General features: G+C 32.2%; 1 protein-coding gene across 1 annotated transcript; it reads left to right on the forward strand.

Moving 5' to 3' along the window:
* Positions 1–9536: 9536 nt before the first annotated feature.
* On the forward strand, positions 9537–18614 carry LOC122599762 (protein argonaute 16-like). Its single transcript, XM_043772327.1, is given in 24 exon segments — positions 9537–9635; positions 10611–10870; positions 10953–11158; positions 11235–11444; positions 11531–11667; positions 11749–11846; positions 11915–12012; positions 12299–12467; positions 12561–12677; positions 12756–12863; positions 12964–13026; positions 13141–13254; positions 13629–13682; positions 13684–13792; positions 13877–13989; positions 14086–14223; positions 14320–14450; positions 15105–15170; positions 15445–15508; positions 16148–16259; positions 16363–16436; positions 16785–16879; positions 17328–17359; positions 18128–18614. Coding segments are annotated over 23 exon segments (2724 nt in total). The 5' UTR covers positions 9537–9635; positions 10611–10630; the 3' UTR covers positions 18304–18614.
* The last annotated feature ends 1547 nt before the right edge of the window (positions 18615–20161 follow it).

Below are 20161 nucleotides of genomic sequence, written 5' to 3' on the forward strand. Positions count from 1 at the left end.
GAATCTTCAATATTCTTGGACATTAATAGAAAACTTCCATGACCAAAGTAAACAAATATGGAGAGATTGGATCCCCTTGTCTTAAACTTCTACCACCCTTGAAATAGCCATGTGTCTCCCCATTTAAGCATATAGAGAATTTAGTAGAGGTCACACAAGTCATTATCCAGTTAACCATCTTCATTTTAAACCCAAAATTCTTCAAAATTTCCTCTAAAAAACTCCAACTCACAGTATCATAAGCTTTTTGAATGTCAATTTGCATAGCACATCTTCTTGGGCCAGATTTCCTATTATACCCTCTCAATAGTTCTTGTGCAATCAAAATATTATCTTGGATATGTCGACCAGGCACAAAAGCACTTTGATTGACATGAACAATCTTGCCAAGAGCTTTCTGGATTCTCTTTGTGAGGATTTTACTAATGCACTTGTACACCACATTGCAACAAGCAATTGGTCTAAAGTCAGAAACTTTATTAGGAGTAGCGATCTTAGGGATTAAAGCTATAAGTGTAGCATTAATTTCACCAAGCAGTTTTCCATTCATAAAAAACTCTTTGACTGCATTGCAAACATCTCTACCAATCACATCCCAGACCTTTTTAAAAAAACCAGAAGTATACCCATCAGGCTCAGAAGCCTTGTTACTATCAATATCAAAAATGGCTTCCTTAATTTCATCATCAGTAACATCTCTAATCATATCATCAACATCCTCCTCCTTGAGGATCTTCCTGAATAATCCCCCCATTAAAGGTTCTACACAATCAGTTTTCCCAAGGAAATTCTGAAAATGTTTAACAAACTGTTTAGCAACTTCATCCCCTTCAAATCTATTCCCATTTTCATCACAGATAGTTTCCACTTTACACTTATTTCTCTTAGATTTCAACATACCATGAAAAAAGGTAGTGTTCCTATCACCTTCTCTAAGCCAATTAACCTTCACTTTTTGCTGCAATAGTCTCATTTCATCATTAGCAGCAGTAACATACTCATTTAGAGTCTTAACAGCCTCCTTCTTAAGGTCTATATTATGATGATCTTTATCACGAGCAGTTTGATCCTTCTGCAATTTATCTTTAAGCTTACTTGCATTCTCAAAAATATTCCCCTGATTCCAACTCATCTTGTTTAGAGGCTTTTTTAATTTCTTTAAATTCTGCACTAGTCTATACATATGACACCCATATATATTATCATCCCATTTTTCTTTGACAACCTCTAAAAATTCAGACTTCTTAGTAATAAAATTGAAAAATCTGAAAAAGATCTAACCTTCCTAGAACTATCTTCATTGATGTTCAGAATAGCAGGACTGTGGTCAGAGATAAGGAAAGGAAGAAACATACCATGAGCCTTTTGAAATCTCCTTACAAATTCATCATTAATGTAGATGCAGATTCGTGTGACAATCGCAACATAGATTTGATTATCGTTTATGTTTTAGGAACTGTGTTATGTAATCATTTAAATAAGAACCTTTGTTGGTATTTAATGATTACGTTTGAACTTCAATATTAAATCTGTTTATGTTTTGTTTTTTGTTTGTGTGTTATATATTGTTTTACAGGTACAAGGATATAGAACCAAAGTTTATAATTATCGTAGGATGCTTAAACGATGGTTGGATGTTATGTACAGGTCAAACGAAGTCAAACAAAGGACCAAAGGGACAATCCTCGTGCTGACGTCATCAGCACATAGGATTACCCTCGTGCGGACGTCAGCACGAGGTCGGTTGGTTTATTGTTAATTGGGCTTAATTACGTCGATTAAGGCCTAAGCCCACACGAATCAAAACCCTACTAGTATAAATACAAACCTAATCTACGAAATTAGGTAATCCATTTTGAAGGAACGTTTTTCAAATCACGAATTAAAGCTACCTGTTGCTCGTGTGATCTTCTACACGAACCACAAGCTTTGTGCATCACCTTAGGTTGGTTAATTGCATATTAATCGACAGAAGGCAATAACAATCTAGTTATCTCAAGAGGATTCCGCACTCTTGACATAACGAATCGCGTCTTATTATGATCCATGCAACCATAGGACCTTACAATTAACCATGCTATAAAAGTATTTTTAGAAAGATTATGATGTGTCATGATCACACATTTTCTTAAAACTTTTTTCTTTCATTTATGATGTCATATTTGACAAAAAAAAAAATCTCACTTAATGCTTATTTAAAATTCCTAATCTTTTATTTGAAACAAGTAAATCTTAATTTTTACTATAAAATACTATGAAATGTCTTTTTATACTTTGTTAACGCAACAAGTACTCTTATTTTACATATCATTGTGTTAGTCGATTCACTATCTTCATATCAAGTTATAATATATTGATAAGAAAAATTACATACATTCTTTTACATTTTTTTGGTTTTAAAATTTTGATTTCAATGCCCGGGTTGAACCCGGGTTGCTTAGCTAGTGTAATGATATGAAAAGATTGTCTAGCTATAATTTGTCATACTTCTTTCCTACGAAAAATGAGATGATTAAAATTTAAAAAGGAAATGAAATAATTGTTATTTTCATCTTTTGTTTTCTTTTTTGCCTTAAAAAAAACAAACAAAAAAAAAAACTCATCAAACATGTTCTTTATATCAAACGTTTATTAATATGCGGAATCTTGAATATATATTTTCATTGGGTTCAAATATCCTGGAATGTATCAAACTTTGGACGAATGTCTATAGTAGGAAATAACTAAAGTTTTGTGTATTGTATGTAAATAACTTTGAAAAATGTTTATTGTATGTAAGAAAACATACGTGGCAACCATATAGAGGTGCCACTTGTCCGATTTTCATTGGTTGAATACATTTTCTTACATACAATAAACATTATTTTTGAGTTGTTTACATACAATACACACAACTTTAGTTATTTCCTACTATAGACATTCGTTCAAAGTTTATTATATTACAATATACTTATCCTTACTAGAATTTTGGTATTGGAAAGTCATTTTTAGTTGACAAAAGATATATGTGTGCATGAACTCGCTATCTTTTTACTTTCATGGTAAAATAAAAAATTTAATATTACTTATTAAATAATGCAACAGGTAAAGAACGAACGATATCATGAGATGAAAAAAAGAAGGAAAAGTCATGATTAGGTGCTGACATACCCCCCATGAAATGAGTACAGATTTACAGTAAAAACTTTGCATATTTTTGGGTTTTATACAATTTGCCAAGAAAAAGTATCATTTATTTCTTTCACCTGTTTGCCACTGAACCTTCTCATTATATTATACGTACTTGTAAAGTTTTGTTTCAATGTAAAAACATGGCAATGGAAATTCCAATGTAAAAGTAATATTTTCAAATTTTATTCTAATAAGAAATATTTATTCGGAATGTCTACATGAACTAATAATCTTCGAACAACACGTTATCATAAGGTTTTTATCTTGTAACAAATATTATATATAAATAAAAGGTATTAAATTATTTTTTATGGTATTAATGTTATCCATAATATGTTAGAAAATATAACTATTCAAAGTCTGTCAAAATGGATGGTAACGAGGAACACTAAATAAAATAGATTCAATTCAAAATCTAATAAAAGGACAACTATTTTTGTAACTAATTGAGATTATAACTAATGAGCTATTCATAATGTTAAAAAAAATGAGCTATTCACAGGCGATTTTTACTTATTCATTAATAATTAATTAAATTGTATTTATAAAATGACAATAATACCCCCTAAATATATTAATGAAATACTAGTTCTCGTAGTATATTGCTGCTTTTTCGTTACCATATCATGTACCATTATATACCACTATTTAGTTTTTTCAGACTTTTTCATTTGTGATTTCTAACTAACATATTGAAAACTGTCATTCAAATATTTTTTCTTTTATTAGTGATTTTTGGTACATATAAAATATATGTATTCGTTACTATAAACTTTTAAAAGTGTTTGTGATGTTGATTTTAGAAAAATAATATACTATCAAATGCCAAAGTTTTAACTAACATATATAGCGACACATCATCAATAACAAAACATAATTACAATATCTGAAACCCCGCAAAGCGCATAAATAACGTAATGTGGTCTTGTCCTTAAAATAAATATATTTTTGAAACAAATATATCAATGACATAATAATTTTTAATTAAGTAAAAAGTTCATCATAATTATAATAAAATAACAAAACTGTTTTAACAGACAGTTAAAGCCCCGTTACAAGGAGTCAAAGTTTACTAATTAATGAATATGTTATATGTGTTTATCATTATAGCATATTGTACTATTAAATAGTCCCAACAAGCTATTACATTACAATTTACAACAAGTTCGAGTCTCAAACATTATTGGGAAACAATTACGTGTTAACCTGACAATAACCTTGGTTCAAATGCGGAGTCACCAATATCTGGTCGGGATTTGATTACTGGTAAGCACTTAAAAGATGTGCACCTTTGATTTTCCTTTTGAAATGTCCATTCAGCATTGGCGGTAACCTGGTTTGGTTAAGACAACTGACTATTCTGATTTGAGTAGACCCTTATCATTGGATGATGTCGAGCAAGTCTAAATTTAAAAGTTGTCGTTCTAAAAAAGAAAAAAGATACTCGTATAAACTAACCTCATAAACCAAATAAAACTAATTATTGAACATTCAATTAATCCAAGACAAAATTAAATGGGTTTGTGAGGTACAATATTTAGAGTTTGTAAATATATTTTTGAAGGCAAATATTTTTTCCTTGGTAGTATTATAGCCCGATTTCCCTATATATGATTACACAAATTTTATTTAATTAGTAGAAATAATAGTATATTAGAATGTCCTTTTAAAAAAAATCAAAAATAAGTATCGGTACAATAATACCAATGTTGTCCTAATAAATCACGAGTCACAACTTTCAAATAACATAATGCCTTGTGTATAATCCATTTCGATGTCACTTATGCTGCCTTATTGCCTTCTCTATTTACAATGCACTAAAACAAACTTTTTCACTTTAGAAACATTAGAATTTGATTCAATTTTTTGTTACTAAAAAGAAAAGTAAAGTTCTTCAAATTTTCAATGACATTAAGGCATTGACAAAGGAACTTAACTTGTCTTTTGATGTATAAACTTTATTAAGCAAAAAAATCTTTAGCTTTATTTAATTAAACTTATTTAGTAATATTAGCATCATATTGCTATTAAATCTGTATCCTATCATTGACTTTCTAAATTATTTTCTCTATGCAAGTTAAAATACTCACCCATGTAAAATTTGCTATGAAAAAGGCGAAAACTTGCTCATAAGACATGTAATTAAGATACAATCATAAGATATCTTCTTCACACAAGTACAAATGTTAATTTCAAATTTAAGAAACGTAATCAAATTCACCTTTTTGTGGTTTTTTTTAACTGGCCTTAATAGGTTGATTAGTTGATCCAAAGAAGAAATTCAAAAAAACAATCAGAATGCTAACATTTTTGTATAAAGTAATATAAATGCATATAAAGTCGTATTACTCATATTCACTAAAAAGCAATATTAGAAAGGAATAAATGTCAAACCAAAAAAGATTAGTGGCAGGATTTTCAAAACAAACTCTCATCATGCTTTCTGTCCCTGTCCTTATATATAGAAAATGACATATCAAAACACCATCTTTTATTACACACACCCAACCTCATCTTTCCATGAGTCAAAGTCAAAATCCACATTAATATTTCAATGTTTCAATGTTTCAATGTTTGACACAGAAAATATATACTTCATGACATCTTAATTGTACTTTATGCATTATGAATTGTACTCTTGAGACACATTTTTGAAAAGATCCACTCAAAACTATTTCATGCATTCTTTCTTTCAAACCTATTTACCATTTACCATAGTCTCTTAAACTCTATAAATAGATAAGCCACCCAATCACATTCACAATTTAGTTGTTCAAACCTAAAACCTTTGCGATCTTGATCATCATATTCGGTTTGAGTCCTTAGCCATGGTTACACTAGCCAAACACCTACTTTTGTCTCTCATAATCATAAGTAATCTTGCTCTAAGTGATCACGATAAGTTGATTGAGCAAGTAACGCTAATTTGACAAGATTATTGGCGGTATCCCTCCTGAGCTTATTCTTCTCATACTTGTTCATTTTTCCTTCCAACAGTATAAACCAACGATTTGTTTTCTTGACCTTGCAAGCCCGTACTAACAACTTGCATGGATTCGTAGAAGATTTGAAGTTAGTTTTATACCTTACACATCATTCGTTTCTTTTTATTTTGATGTTTTTTCGTTCTCACATCCTATTTTATTATAGCATTATAAAATATGTATCTTCCAAGGCATATTAGTGATAAGATGATTTTTCATGTGTATATAAGAACTAGATTTCTTTTGAACAAAGTTGATTTGTGTGGATGCTTAAAGCATGTACTTGTTGTGATTTGAATTTGTTGTATTGTTTTCAATTTGATATATATCTTCTTGTGGTTATAAAATATCCGTGTAATCATTCTTCTTGTAAATTTAAGGACATAATGGAATAAAAGTATGAGCATTCACTTTTTGGCGATACTTGCCTCGTTTGTTTGGCTTTAACACAGACAACAAAACAACAGCTACCGAAAGGCAAAAGCTCTCATTTGTATGGCTTCAGAATGTATGACACTTGTTTTACAAAGTTGAAATGCATATTAGATTCTATAGCATAAAAAATAGTTAACAATTAGGTTTTGGGTGTTGTCTTTGACTCATTTCGGTTCGACCAAGAAGGCCGGTTCACGGGCATTCAATCAGTTTGATGGTTTAATTTTGTGGGATGTGGTTCGTGTTTTTTGGTACTTGTTACTTGTGGTTATTTATGTGTTCGTGTGGCTTGAGATTAACATTAGTTTTAATTTATTTTTAATTAATTAATTATATATACATAGGATAGAACATACTATTGGATATATATTAATTATTATTTTATTGGATAAATTTTAGCTAATATATATCGGCTATTATTATTTATTTATTATATTAAAATTATTGGGTAAAAAGTGTAAATTTGTGATGGAAAACAAAAAAATGTAAATTAGAGATTTCTTAATCTCATTGTTAAATTGTCTAATTTATTCTCCTTTCTAAGAAAAAAAATGTTTAGTTATGAAAATAAAAGATGACTTTTTATTTGATTAACATGTTCGCCAAAAGTTTGATATATGTTTGACAGGCATTATTGAACTAATTATGTTGTTCTAATGTGATCAATACTTTAAGCTAATGAACTAATATTTAATAGAAACAAGATAAAATGTTTAATAAAATTACGTTTTTATTATAGAACCAAGCTAGTAAACTATTTGTATACTTCTTTCGATCATTGATCATATATTAATGAACTCGTAAACAAACTCGATAGATTGGCCATTTTGTGAACTGGTATATAAAACACACGAGCATGGTACCCGCGCAATACGGCGGCAGTAGTAGGGAAGACGGTCTGTTTTATTAGGGATTTTGAGTAGTTACTTAAAGTAAAAGAAAAAAGTTCAATGGCAAATAAGGTATTTTAAAGACAGAAATGTTTAATAAGAGGATTTGCTTTATTAGGGAGTAGAGATATCAGATATGCATTGAACAACTTATTCTACAACAAAAGTCATGTTTAGTATTAGATTAACTAATCATGTTCAAATGTAGAAGTGTTCTATGAATAATCATCGAAACTAGATATCGTGTTCTATTTTGTTTAGTATTATCTAGATATCGTTTCATTCTTGTAATTGTAGCTTCTTGTATATTTGGGCTCTCTAGTACTTTGCTAGTGGCTTTTTAATTTTAATATGTTGTTAAAAAAAAAAATAATCATCCAAACTAGAGTACAAACTTCATCAAGATGGTTTAATGGTAAGATGTTTTGATGTCTTCACGTACATGAAGTTTTATTAAATAAAAATCTTAAGGTGTCCACAAAAATAGTAATAAAATAGTCACCAGAATATCTTGATTAGAATACTTAAATCTAAATCAAAGATACATTATCCTACGAGTATTTAACATGAGTATAAAAAATCTGATCCATATTTATATAACCAGAATGCATCCATATAGAACTAAAAATTTGATAACTAATCTTAATCTTAATTACCTTATAAAAAATTTTGCCTTTTTATTTTCTCAAAAATTAAAGAATTTTATCTACTCAAACTACACTTTGATTTATTAATTTAAAATCTTCACCTAATATACCTATAATATCCTTAATAAAGTTATATATAACATAAATCTCTTAACTCTTAAAATAACTGCAATACCTTTTTTTATATCAATTATTTTTGTATTAATAATCATGTCACTATCAATACCACCCTCACCACCTGCCTCCGCCACCATTATCGCACCACTGCATATGACTAGTGTAATACGTGTTTAATAATAAAGGCATTTACTTTTACTGTTTGGGCTTGATTTTGGACTAACAGGCCTGGACTGACATTTGGTTGAAGTCAAACACTTTAATTCAACCTCTCAACCCTTTTTACTGGGCTAGACGGATGGGCCTATCCAATTGGCTAGAATGTTTATGGACAAATCGCAAATTAATCGATGAGACCATTATCTAACATAAAATTAGAATTTTACCTATGCATCGCGTGGGGAATGGATGATCATTTCTTAACTTTTAAGATTGTAAGAATTAAAATTTTAACAATGTTTAGCTTCGCATGTTGATGGATTTGGAATGTGATAAGTGATGGTGGTGTTTCTATAATTTTAAAGTTTGACTATAGGAACAAATGATGTTTTTATACATGTGTCTTGTTAGGTTTAAGGATGTTATGTTTGCGTTTTACAAAATAGATTTTGAATTTTAAAGCCATGTTCTGAAAAAGCATGTCCCTATATGTTTTTCCCAAACTGTTTTTTTACTCTAATAAAACGTAGATAATGACTTATTTTGCTAAACACATCTTTTTATAATTTTCGTTATGCAAATGCAATAATCAAATATTCAACTCAAACTGAAATCACAAACATCCTTTTAATCATGTACATCTTGATAAAAGGGAAACAAGGAAAGACATATTTTGATGATATATATTTATTGATATATAAACTTGTATAAACATACTTGAGAAGATGAGAAATTAGAATGAGCATGAGTTATTTGGATGCTTTAAAATACATACTTTTCTTTCTTATAGTGATAATTGTAAAAGTAACTTGTCATTTTAGCTCATATTAGAATTAAAATTATGTATATTTTACGATGTAAAAATAAATATGATGTTATTGGTCCAACCATAATTTAATTTGTCATATAAATTATGAAACTATATATTGGTCGAAATTAAAAAAAAAAAAACAAAATAAAATTACGATATGTTAAAATGAAAACAAAATGTCTAAATATTAACATTTTAAATAAATACACGAGTATTTCTTTACACAATATAGTAGCAGTAACCGGTTGGTAGAGTAGAAGCCAGCCGCAGTAGAATATATACATACAAAATACATACAGTGCGACTAATTTGAATATCTGCTTCGCTACACCTGGAGCGTGCGTGCGAGGCAACACCTTATTTTCATCACTCTCTCTCTCTCTCTCTAAAACCCTAAATTCATCATCATCATCATCAAAAGGTATTCCATATACTCCCATTATAATTATAATTCCTCTTTTTTAATTTTTTATATAATAACAACAATCATTTGCATTTTTATCTTGTAATTTCATCTCCTTCCTTTTTACTAATCAACATGCATTATTATTGTCAGTTACTTCTATTTATTATAGTTTTTGTTAATTTTTAGGTTTCTAATTTCATTTATCTAGTTGCTGCATTTTATAGTAAAAAATGCATCTGAATTTTTTATTTGTAAAACTATGAGTTCGTGTCGAGTTTTTCGATAATCGATAATCGAAATGAGAGAGAGAGAGAGAAAGTGTCTGGTTTTATATGTATAGGTTTATACTTAAATTTAAGGTATCATAATTACTGCTTATTATTTGGTATTAAGTAACAACCGAATGTTAGGCTAACTTTGTTATAATATAGCTTCAAAACCGGCATTATAAGTTTTAAGTGTTACTTTCGCGTATGAATTCACGCAGTGATATTGTTTCGTGAATGTGGTGTTTCCATTCATGTTTAACGAGGCTGAAAGGGCCGTTAGTATTGGCTATCTGCTGAACTTGGAAGTGTTGGACTTTAGAATAGTATTTACACTATGAGACTGCTTAACTTGTAAAACCGAATATCAGAAATCATTATCCAAGACTGAAGTTATTTGAGTACATGTGTATTTATATATAGTTATTTGATGATGAAGAGTGCGTTTTATATTCACAAGGTGTATGATACTGATAACATTCTGTCGTGAACTCGTGATGTGGTGATGGCTAGATGCTACTCAAGATTAAATTTGAAATATACGACCACAACGTCAGTTTAGGCAGATTTTGGGTTAAATGTTGAATTCTGCAAATTATTCAAAAAGTTCAAATGAATTTTCTTGATACCCATGTTAACTTCAGGAAGTGACAATGCTTATATTTTGGTATCCTTCTTGTGCCCCTTGATGCTCTTAATACTGTTATATGCTAATTTCTGCAAGGATTCCTGTGGATGTAAAAGATGGAGAAGGCAAATGGTGAAGACGATAATGGCTCCACACCCATGGCACCCTTGCTATCATCGCCATCACCACAGCCAGAAGTTATACAGCCAGACATGGAGACGGAGCAAGAAACCCGTCCCAAGCGTTCCGTAATTAGTAGGCCTGGATTTGGAAGTGCTGGAAAGCACATTTCGTTGCTTGCTAATCATTTCAAAGTTTCAGTCAAGAATCCGGAGGAGATATTTTACCAGTACAGTGTATGGTATTGATTGTGATCATCTTTTATAATAATTTTTTTATAGTCGAGCATGTAGTTCCGATAATATCATGATGGTGCAGGTATCTGTCACTTCTGAAGATAACAGAGTAATTGAGAACAAATTTTTGGGGAGAAGAATTATCGACAAGCTTTACCAAACATACTCCTCTGAACTTTCTGGTAAGAGGTTTGCATATGATGGAGAAAAGAGCCTTTATACTGTCGGGCCTCTCCCAAAAAACAACTTCGAGTTCATGGTTGTTCTTGAAGATACATATGCAAACCGGTGTGTCAATCTCTTCAGACTTAAATCTTATAACTGACATTCATGTAGACTTTAGCTAATGTTATCTTCTTTGTAGCAGAAGCCCTGCTGAAGATGGGATTCTTAGTGAACCCGGTAAAAGGTTAAGGCACTCTTTTCAGGAGAAGACTTTTAAAGTAAAGATTACTTATGCTGCTGAACTACCGTTAAATCCTGTTTCTCTTGGCCTTCAAGGAGCAGATCCTGATAAACTCGGAGATACTTTGAGGGTTCTTGATATCATTTTGAGACAACAAGCTGCTCAAAGGCATTTTAGTTTGTCCTCCATGAATGTTTTTTTAGTTTTTATTTATATATATTTTACCTTATAATAAAAGTATATGTTTGATGCAGGGGATGTCTTCTATTAAGGCAGTCATTCTTTCATGATGACTCTAGGAACTTCAGTGATGTTGGAGGGGGTGTCACTGGCTGCCGTGGATTCCATTCTAGTTTTCGTCCAACACTTGATGGTTTGTCATTGAATATGGGTATGATCAGGTCGACTTTACACATTACTCATGGTAATTCTCACCCGGTTCTTCTGACTGCTATTGCACCTGTCTCTGCAGATGTATCAAATACTCTGATTCTTACTCCAGGACCAGTGATCGATTTTCTAAAAGCTAACCAAAAAGCACGTGATGCTCGGTCTATTGACTGGGTGAAGGTAAATTAAAGGTTACACAACATTCTCTCTATTAATCTCCTTGTATCTTAAGTACATTTTTTTGGCAGGCCAAGAAAACACTTAAAAACTTGAGAATTAAAACAACACACAGCAACAGGGAATTTAAGATCACGGGGATGAGTGAAAAGCCTTGCAATCAACAACTGTAAGTGTTTCTTCTCTTGAATGTATGCTACCAACCCACCTATGGCACACCGCAGGAAAATGCATCCACTTTACTGATATATATGCCACATACATTTTTCTAATCATTAATGTTACATACTTATCATTTCTTAACTAAGTATGTTTGTTAAGAAATGGTTAGTATGTTGCTTTAATACTTAAAATAAGTATGATGCGTTATCATTTAAAAGTGAATCGTATTTCCAGCCTTATGCAGTTTGCCGAAAGTTATTGTCTGAGATTCACTTGCGTGGATTATTCTTTAGGTTTCCTATGAGAGTGAAAAAAGACGATGGTACATACGATGACCAGACAATAAACATTACAGTATTTGATTATTTCACCAAACATCGTAACATTGAAGTTACGTACTCTGCATACATACCATGCATTGATGTTGGTAAACCAAAGAAGCCAAGCTATTTTCCTGTGGAGGTTGCGACTTTTATTTCTTATTGAGCTATCTTATTTATACACTGTCTGCTGACAGAACCTTCTAATCATGTTATCATTTTCCATGGCTCCCAGCTCTGCTCTCTTGTTTCACTTCAACGGTATACGCAGGCCTTATCTACAATGCAGAGAGCATCTCTCGTTGAAAGTTCAAGGCAAAAACCTCGAGAGAAAATGCAAGCTATAGCTGATGTAAAGCTATATTACGCCCTTTATCTTATATAATATGATCTCCGTTATTGTGCTTTAATCAATTGTTTTAACTGGCAGGGTATGAAAAACTATCATTACGATGATGACCCTCTACTAGTTTCATGTGGAATATCTATTGACAAACAACTTGCTCAAGTGGATGGCCGTGTCCTTGAAGCACCAATGGTTAATATTTACTTTTGTATAAAATTAATAAGATAAGATGTGTCTTTATTTTCATGGAAATCTGATCATGATACTCTATACATTTATATCGCTATGGTAGTTGAAGGCTGGTAACGGAGAAGAATTTATCCCTCGTAATGGACGATGGAACTTTAGCAAAAAGGTACACTTGATTTGTATTCATGACATTTGGCTGCTCCTATATATGATCGATGCCAAAGAATCATTACCAATGGAGCTTCTTGTCTCTAAAGTATATATTTATTTTTTCTTGCAGAAACTTTTAAGTCCCATAAAAATACAAAACTGGGCAGTTGCCAATTTTTCTGCCAGGGGTGATGCAAGTCATCTATCGCGGGAGCTCATAGACTGTGGAAGGAGTATAGGAATTGTATGTCGAGCAATTGCTAATATTTTGTCTGCTTTTGAACAAGTGTGGTTTGATGTAGAAGTGGCAGTTTCAACCCGTTCACTTATTTATAGGTCAATTTAGGTTGTGTTTTTTCTCAAATGGGCCAAATCAAGAAATATAGTTATTTCTCAAACAGATTAAAAATGGTTGAAGTCACCCATAAGTCTATTCTTATGATTACCTCTTAAATTGTTTTATTCGAGGATATATTTGATCCTTGTATCAAAATTCTTCTTGTAACACGTCAACCTGATCTGGTTTGCGCATACTAAAACTCAGCAGTTTCAAACCAAACACCTTTTGACCTACCCCACCTCTTCTCACCTTTTACCTGATGTTCGATTTTTCTTCAGATTATTGATCGCCCATTTTCACTAATGGAGGAAGACCCACAGAATCGAAAAAAATGGTCCTGAAGTACGCGTAGAAAGATGTTTGATCAGCTTTCAGCAAAGCTCCCGGTTTTCTGACTTTCTTCTTTGCATTTTACCAGAGAGAAAAAGTTGTGACTTATATGGTACAAAGTCCATTTATCGTATATAAAATGTATTGCACTTTAGTCCGACCGCTCCTCAGTTATTGTACCTATTAATGTGTTAAGGTCCTTGGAAGAAAAAATGTTTAAGCGACCATGGAATTCCCACACAATGCGTGTGTCCTGTCAAGATCACTGGTCAATATCTCACAAATGTGCTTTTGAAAATTAATACAAAGGTATTAAGTTTAAAGCTTTAGAGTTGCAATTTTAGACCTCTGTTGCCAATCTTTAAACCTAAATCAACTACTCCTTTTTTTGTGTGTAATTTCAAGCTTGGTGGGATCAATTCTTTGTTAGCAATAGAACAGTCGTCTCGTATACCCATCATACATGATACTCCAACAATGATAATGGGTATGGATGTCTCACATGGGTCCGCAGGTCAATCCGACATACCATCAATTGCTGCGGTAATATTTCACTTGATTTGAAATCACTGACTCTTACGTTATTGTACAAGGTGAATATTCATTGTTCTCTTGGTTTCTTAATGGTCACATTTCTAGGTTGTTGGATCCCATTCATGGCCTTTGATATCAAGATATAAAGCATCTGCTAGGTCTCAATCATCGAAGGTGGAAATGATTCAAGGTTTATTTGAACTGCTAGAGGACGGAGAAGACAAGGGCATGATGAGGTTGTTCAATGGTGAAATGTGTTTTTTCTCTCTCTATGTATCACACTGTCCTACAATTGGAGTCCACTTTCAAAAACTGAAATCTGAAATTCTTAAATTCAGATCGAGTCGCATGTTCTAGTTTTATGGATTTAGTATTTGTTTTCTAAATATTCTCTTGTTTTAAAGTAGTCAACAGAGATGCTGAAATGGGTGGGTCTGGTAACTGATTAAATCAAGTGACTTTTCTTACCAATGTAAATAACCCTAATTCTCAGTACATGAAATATTAATGAATTTAAACGATAAAGTATTAAGTAATGTTTCAGTAACAATCTAATTTTTTGAATTAAACAATCTATTTGACACAATTCTCTTTTATCTCTTCTCTATTTAATATGTTTTACAATTTTATCTGCTTGACCATTGGGAATAAAAATCTAATCTTACCTATTTACATATAAATAATTGAAGTTGCCACTGTAAGTCATTACCCAGTTTCTTTCAAAAATCTAAGCTGTTCTAAATTTAGGAGCTGAGAGGTAACTCATTGTAAGCTGGTGAAGTTAGACTCTTTTAACAGTGGTCTTGTTTTGTTTTATAGCATCATACTTGTTAATATCTTTGTCCCAATATGGCTGTCTTGATGTTTTTTATTGACATTGTTTTGAACAGAGAGCTACTTCTTGAATTTTATCGAACAAGCAATAACCGTAAACCAACTCAAATTATTGTATTCAGGTATTATTATTTCATGTTCTTTTTTAATAAATAGTTGCACCATCTTGTCATGCATATATAGCTGAAAATGGGTAATATAAATAAGGGTATGCGTAAACTTGGCTATGGCTTACCCCCCCCCCCCCCCCCCCACCCACCCACCCTCCCAAATACAACACACATACACACACCCCCACACCTAAAAGGATTGAAAGTCAACACATCGAAGTCCATTTTCTATTTCGGTTGTGGCGCTTTTAATCTCTACAAGTATTTTTTGTGGAATTTGTTTTAGAGATGGAGTGAGTGAATCCCAGTTCAATCAAGTGATAAATATAGAGTTGGATCAAATGATCAAGGTATGTTTCTCATGTTCTGTTTACCACCATGTCATTTGCCTTCAGTGCCCAGTCATTGTCTGGAATGGTCTGGCAGTGGTCAACAAGTTATCTTTTTTGTTGAGAATTGATGGCACCTAATATATTTTTAGAAATGGCAAATTTCAGCCCATTAATATAGAAACGAGTCAATATGGGTTGTATCTTATTGTTGATGGGTTGGATGTAGAAAATTAGCTAATAAGTTAAAGGTCAACCTGATTTCCCTAACTTACATTGAATTGCTTACAATGTTCTAAATTATTATCTCTCAGCAAATTATATGATTATTTAATCAATAAGGTGTTGGTAAATGGACAAAAAGTGTATGGCTCAATTCGACCCAACCCATTCTGACCCGTACATTAACTCACTTGTTTTGACCTGAACCAGTATTGACCCCGCTACCCAGCCCACCTCACATGCGTGGCTGTATGTATTGACCTGCTACCCGTCCCGCCTTACCTGCGTGTTTTGTTACCTTCTATGCTTTCAGTAAATTTAAAACTTGCTTTAAGTTTATTGACAAACACATCATTTGAGACTTGAGAGGAAGTAAAATTACTTTATTGTATAATTGGTTTTTCTGGTTCAACTGATACGAGTCCTTGCATGATACAGGCATACCAATATCTTGATGGGGTTGATGTTCCTAAGTTCACTGTCATTGTGGCTCAAAAGAATCATCACACAAAGCTTTTCCAAGCTAATGGCCCTGAAAATGTCCCTCCTGGTTTGTTCTCTTCTTGGTCAGTTGGTCTTAATCATTTAGTTATTTAAATAATAGTGAACTCTACCTTAGTAGTATATTCTCCTCTTGTGCGTATGTATTTCAGGTACCGTAGTAGACAGTAAAGTGGTTCACCCAAGAAATTATGATTTTTACATGTGTACTCAACCGGGATTAATTGTAAGTTCTTAAATCATTATGTTTATTTACTTTATTGCTATAACATTTTTAATACAATAATACACCTATTCCCTTGCTTACTCCTCTTGGTGGCAGCATGCATTGTGTATTATGTATTACTCTTCAGCCCAGTTTATATATACTTTATTTTGGCGACTTTGATTTTGAGGCGAGTGGTCAAAGTATAATACTATAATTAAAGAAAATAGGAAGAAAAACAGAAGTCTTATTTTTTTTAAGAAATACTTGTAAAAAATGTTTAAAGTGCTAACGAGGTATCAAAATATGAAGTTGTAACCACCAGATTAACTTGCTATTTGCATTTACTGTTATTTAATGAATTTGTAGGGTACTTCTCGTCCTGCCCACTATCATGTCTTGATTGATGAGATTGGTTTCTCTCCCGATGCCCTGCAGAGTTTAATTCTTTCACTATCCTACGTGTGAGTATTTACCTATGGATTACATGTCTTGTTATTTTCAGATAATAGCTAATAGTATATGTAACTTCATGTTTTCAAGCGCACCATAGGAATTAGCCGATTTTTAGAGTTTAGACCAATGTGGACACTGCTCTTTTGGTTTAGTATTTGTAAAGAGTCCATGTTCTTACATATAAATTTTTTTTTGTTTGCTCTAGTTTCAATTTTGTAATGAAGATGGTGTTAGTCATTTCCCTGTGTTAAAAAAAATAAATATTGGTTATCCCACCTTTAGGCATTTTTGTCAATTCGATCACTTTTTTTGGCTTGAATGAGAGGTTTTGGCAGAAAGAGAGGAGCAGTTAAAAACACAATTTTTAAAAATCTCATGAATTTACATAATTTCTTTTATATAATAAGAGTTGAATAAAATCTTTACATCATTAACCTTCTGAATGGTGTTTTATAGGTATCAAAGGAGTAGCTCGACAACTTCAATCGGTATCATCTTCATCTTTAACACGCATCATATCTCTATCTCTATCTCTACTACATTATAAAACATTTGTTCCCTCCAAATTTTTTCAACTTTCAACCACTCATTTTCATCTCTCTCCTTAAATCTTAACCTCTCATTTTTTTTTCTCTCCTCCATAAATCATTTTATTCCTCTAATTCATTCAAAATCATTTATCTCAAAAACCGTACATTGATAAATTATAAAAATTATATGGGTGCTCTTAATTTTTTATGCTCTTCAATTATAGAGGTCATTCGATATAGTTTCGACGAATTTTTAAAACCGATGGCGGATCCCGTACGGCTAAGGCTTTTGGCTATCACACTCTATGACCTATCACCTCCTATGACCTATAACCGCCGCAACGCGCGGGTACTTTCTCTCATATTACATTAATGAGGGGCCAATGTCGATCCATTTATTTATAAATCAATCAATCAGGCTATGCTTGATCTCCTATGGGTCAAAAGGCAACCTGTAAAAATAGTTTACAAGGAAATGGGGCGGAAAGTTTCCAAAATGTATAATTAATGAAACCACCTAAAGCAATATTTTATATTTACTATAAAGTCACGTATCGAGATACCACTTTTGTAATCATTTTAAGACCCATTTCTATTAATAATTTTTTGTAACAAAAGATTAGAACAAATTCTTGGTCAACCCATTTTGCCGTGGTACTCACCACACCCATATTGTGACATCTAAATCTAATATCGTTCCATTCATTACTGTATTCTGTTTTGCAGTTGCACCTGTATCGTACGCTCATCTTGCCGCCCAACAAATGGGCCGGTTTCTTAAGTTCAACGATTCATTTGAAAATCGTTCTGGAATGGACAGCCTCACTTCTGTAGGAAGTGTACCTATTCCTGAGCTGCCAAAATTGCACGAAGATCTTGAGAACTCCATGTTCTTTTGTTGAGGCGTGACATTTAACTCCAAACACCATACCTACTAAACTTCTCAGAGTTTTGTACTTGGTTGTAAATTTGTAAGTTCCGTAGTACAATGTGACAACAGGGTAGTCTCTGAAGTAGTTGCATTGAAATATTTTCGATCAGTTTTTGATGGTTAGTGCAGCTGATTAGTTTAGGGCTCACCCAACTCTCTACTGGCTTAGGATCTAGCAATTTTTGAGATGTGGGTATTATTATGTAGCATAGTCATGTGGGTGCTGGAAACTAGTCGTAACTTAAGCCTTAATGTAGTATGGTCCTATTAAACTTGATTAAAGTGCCCTTGTTCCCTTGCTTGTTTTTGGTTGCACCTATTTATTTAGCTAAAAGCAACCTAATTTTAAACCCAGTTTTTATCCAACCTGTACATTATTTTTGGATTTTACTTTTGATCTTTCATCCAACCTGTTGTTTTGCTGCTATACACGAGACTATCAACCCGTTGTATAGTTGGTTATATTTTTTTAACAACAAAGATAATATTAAATTTTAAACCGGTTGAAAACCAGAAAGTACAATTACAAAAAGTTTCGAGGATTTTAAGTCTACTCGTCTCATACTTGGTCTCGAAGAAACAATTGTACCTAAAACGTTGAGTCAAATAGCACGTTGCTTCTCTTCTTGTTAGGCTCAAAAACGGTGTCATTCCTATAACGTCCATTGTACCTAAAACGGTGGTAAGTGGAGTTAGTTATTTAACTGCTCTAATCAGCAAGATTTAAAATTTTCTTTGCTGTAAATGATTTAATCTAGGTGAACGATTAATCTAGTTGGGTTGACGGCATTAACACATGAAACCTTATTTAATTTCTTTTGCATTTGTTACTTCTACGTATCTCCAAAGTACTCGCAACTATAGACTTTAAACTCCCATAAATGCATAGTTTAATTTCACTTTAGTCAAATTTCCACAATCCATCTAAGATACTTAACGTTTTTCATTTATGTCATTAGGTGATTATTTTCTGTAATTGATTTAATTAAAGTCAGAATATAAATGAAGTAATAATTACATGCCCATTGTACTCGCTACTCAATATGATTAGTTGAATGCTGATATTATAAATGATTTAATAATTACATGCCTATTGTAATAATTCAATATGATTAGTTGCATGTTTTGGTTTTTTTTTTTGAAAGGTGAATGAATTTCGCTTGAGAATTTCATGTCGCGATTCGACAGTGGTAGGTCTAACATACGTTGTCTTAACCAGGTCCGCGTTAGAGAGCTTCCTCGAAGTAGAAATGTCTATTTCAAATACCTGACGGAGGGAAACCCCCTACTAATCCGCCCGAAGGCACGACGATCAATAGGGGTAAATCCTGCCTCCTCAGATTTGAACCTGGAGATACCCAAGCCAAGACTTCATATGTACTTCTCAAGTCTTGAACCCAAAGACCTCTTGCTTGTAAGTTGCATGTTGATACATGTTTCTTTAAGGGCATACATAGTGTTCCTTTTTAAAGAAAATTATGATCATTGTTCATTAGTTCACCTGATTATCTTTAATTCTATGAAAGAAAACCCATTATATGTAAGAAAAAATTTTCTGACATAATTTAGTGAGACTTTAACCCATAACTTTTTCATTATTGAAATCAATGAATACCTTTTACCTCAACCACATGGACACAGTCACACAGGGTTATTCAAAAACCTATTATAGAAATCTGACTTAGCAACATAGACATGTTCTATTAAATTCTTTCAAAAGTCACTTGGATAAAGCCATGGATATAACGTATAAGGTGAAAATGTTTACAAAGAAGAATTGACATTGTTAAATATAACTTGTAAGAAACCCTTAAATCCAGAATCTAAAT

The sequence above is a fragment of the Erigeron canadensis genome, chromosome 5 (assembly GCF_010389155.1).
Source record: "Erigeron canadensis isolate Cc75 chromosome 5, C_canadensis_v1, whole genome shotgun sequence".
NCBI lineage: Eukaryota > Viridiplantae > Streptophyta > Magnoliopsida > Asterales > Asteraceae > Erigeron > Erigeron canadensis.